Here is a 1646-nt window from a genome sequence, read left to right as displayed (position 1 = left end):
TGTAATTTCTTATTTTGCCTTTGGCTATGTAAAAGTGTAGCTTCTGTTTGTCGAATTGATTAAGAACCCTGTTCACACAGGAACTAATGGAAACCCACCTTCCTTCAGAAAAGTGCAATATCTTCTGGTGGACTGGTAGTCACATAAGGGCGAGTGACAGGGTGTGTGGGGTTAGGGACTGATGGATGACACTGAAAGAGATCAGGTGATGGTCAGAGAGAGGGAACTTGGTGATGCAGAGATACGACATTAGGTGTGAGGAGCTTCTCAGATTCTAAACTTCCACAATGCTGACTGGGACAGAGCACCCTTGATTAATGAGGAGATATCCTTTCCCCCTCTTGTTGCACAGTTTTAAAGTCAGTGGCCTCTGGTGATCACCTTCTGCAGGTGTATTTGCTCACTTTATCACGAAGCTCTTTTGATTTGACACCATAAATGATAGGGTTGAGCATGGGGGGGACAAGGAGATAGAAGTTAGCGAAGGTGACATGTACATGGGAAGCTATTCCTTGACCAAACCTCTGTGTCAGGTAGGAGAAGAGGGAGGGAGTGTAAGACATCAGCATCACACAGATGTGGGATGTGCAGGTGTTAAGGGCTTTCTGGTGGGCTTTCTTGGAGGAGATTCTGAGGATGGCTGTGATGATCAGAACATAGGACAGGGCAATGAGTGCCAGGTCTGACCCGTTGACTACAAATGCTATCACCAAGCCATACGTCCTGTTGACTGTGATGTCCCCACACGACATTTTTGCCACAGCCATATGTTCGCAGTACGTATGGGGGATAATGCGGTTGGCACAGAATGGCTGCCTGCTCAGGAGCAGGGGCAGGGGCAGAATGAAGAGAACAGCTCTTATCAAACCCACGAGCCCTAGCTTAGCTATTCGTGCATTGGTGAGGATGGTGGCATATCTCAGAGGGTTACATATGGCAACATAACGATCGAAGGCCATTGTCACGAGGACAGCTGACTGCATAACTGAAACTGTGTGAATGAAGAACATCTGGGTGAGGCAGCCACTCACAGTAATGCCTTTCAAATTGAACCAAAATATACACAGTGCCATCGGCACGAGGGAGGTAGACATGCCGATATCTGTGAGTGCCAGCATGCAGAGCAGCAGGTACATCGGCTTGTGCAGGGTCTGCTCTTTGCCTACAGCAAACAGAAGCATGAAATTTCCAAACAGGCCAATAATGTAGAATGTAAAGAAAGGGATGGAAATCCAGAGATGGGCAGCTTCCAGGCCAGGGATGCCTATTAGGATAAATGGTGAAGGTTCAGAGAGAGTGAGGTTGAAAGCTGCCATGAGGTGTTCGATACGTCGATCGTGCTCAGAAATACTTAAGGTGCCTGTGAAGGAAGAGAAACACAGCAAGGGGGGGGTTACACAGTTTATAAGAATTAGCATGGTAAATATGTTATAGGGATTTAGAAAGTGGTGTGTGCAGTGAGGTGGGAACATTTATAGATGGCACCAGATTACTTAGGTCATAGTCAAGTCCCGAGACGTCCTCAGAAGGCGCTACCCAAGCCAGATAAATGGGCAGCATGATGGCATATAAACTTGGATGTCAATATCTGCAACGTGTATGCCATTGGATGGAAAATATTGAACTCCTCAAACATCTTACGAGGT

The 1646-nt window shown here is 46.8% G+C and overlaps 1 protein-coding gene across 1 annotated transcript; it reads right to left on the bottom strand.

Moving 5' to 3' along the window:
* Positions 1–377: 377 nt before the first annotated feature.
* On the bottom strand, positions 378–1316 carry LOC122172839 (olfactory receptor 52E2-like). Its single transcript, XM_042845993.2, has one exon. It carries the CDS (start codon positions 1314–1316, stop codon positions 378–380), a length of 939 nt encoding a protein of 312 aa, XP_042701927.2.
* Positions 1317–1646: the final 330 nt, after the last annotated feature.

The sequence above is a fragment of the Chrysemys picta genome, unplaced genomic scaffold, assembly GCF_011386835.1.
Source record: "Chrysemys picta bellii isolate R12L10 unplaced genomic scaffold, ASM1138683v2 scaf4457, whole genome shotgun sequence".
NCBI lineage: Eukaryota > Metazoa > Chordata > Testudines > Emydidae > Chrysemys > Chrysemys picta.
The sequence above is the reverse complement of the archived record's forward strand: the minus strand, read 5'-3'. Positions and strand labels throughout refer to the sequence as shown.

Coding starts and splice junctions, on each gene's coding strand:
- LOC122172839 (XM_042845993.2), bottom strand. CDS start 1,316: ATGGCAGCTTTCAACCTCACTCTCTCTGAACCTTCACCATTTATCCTA.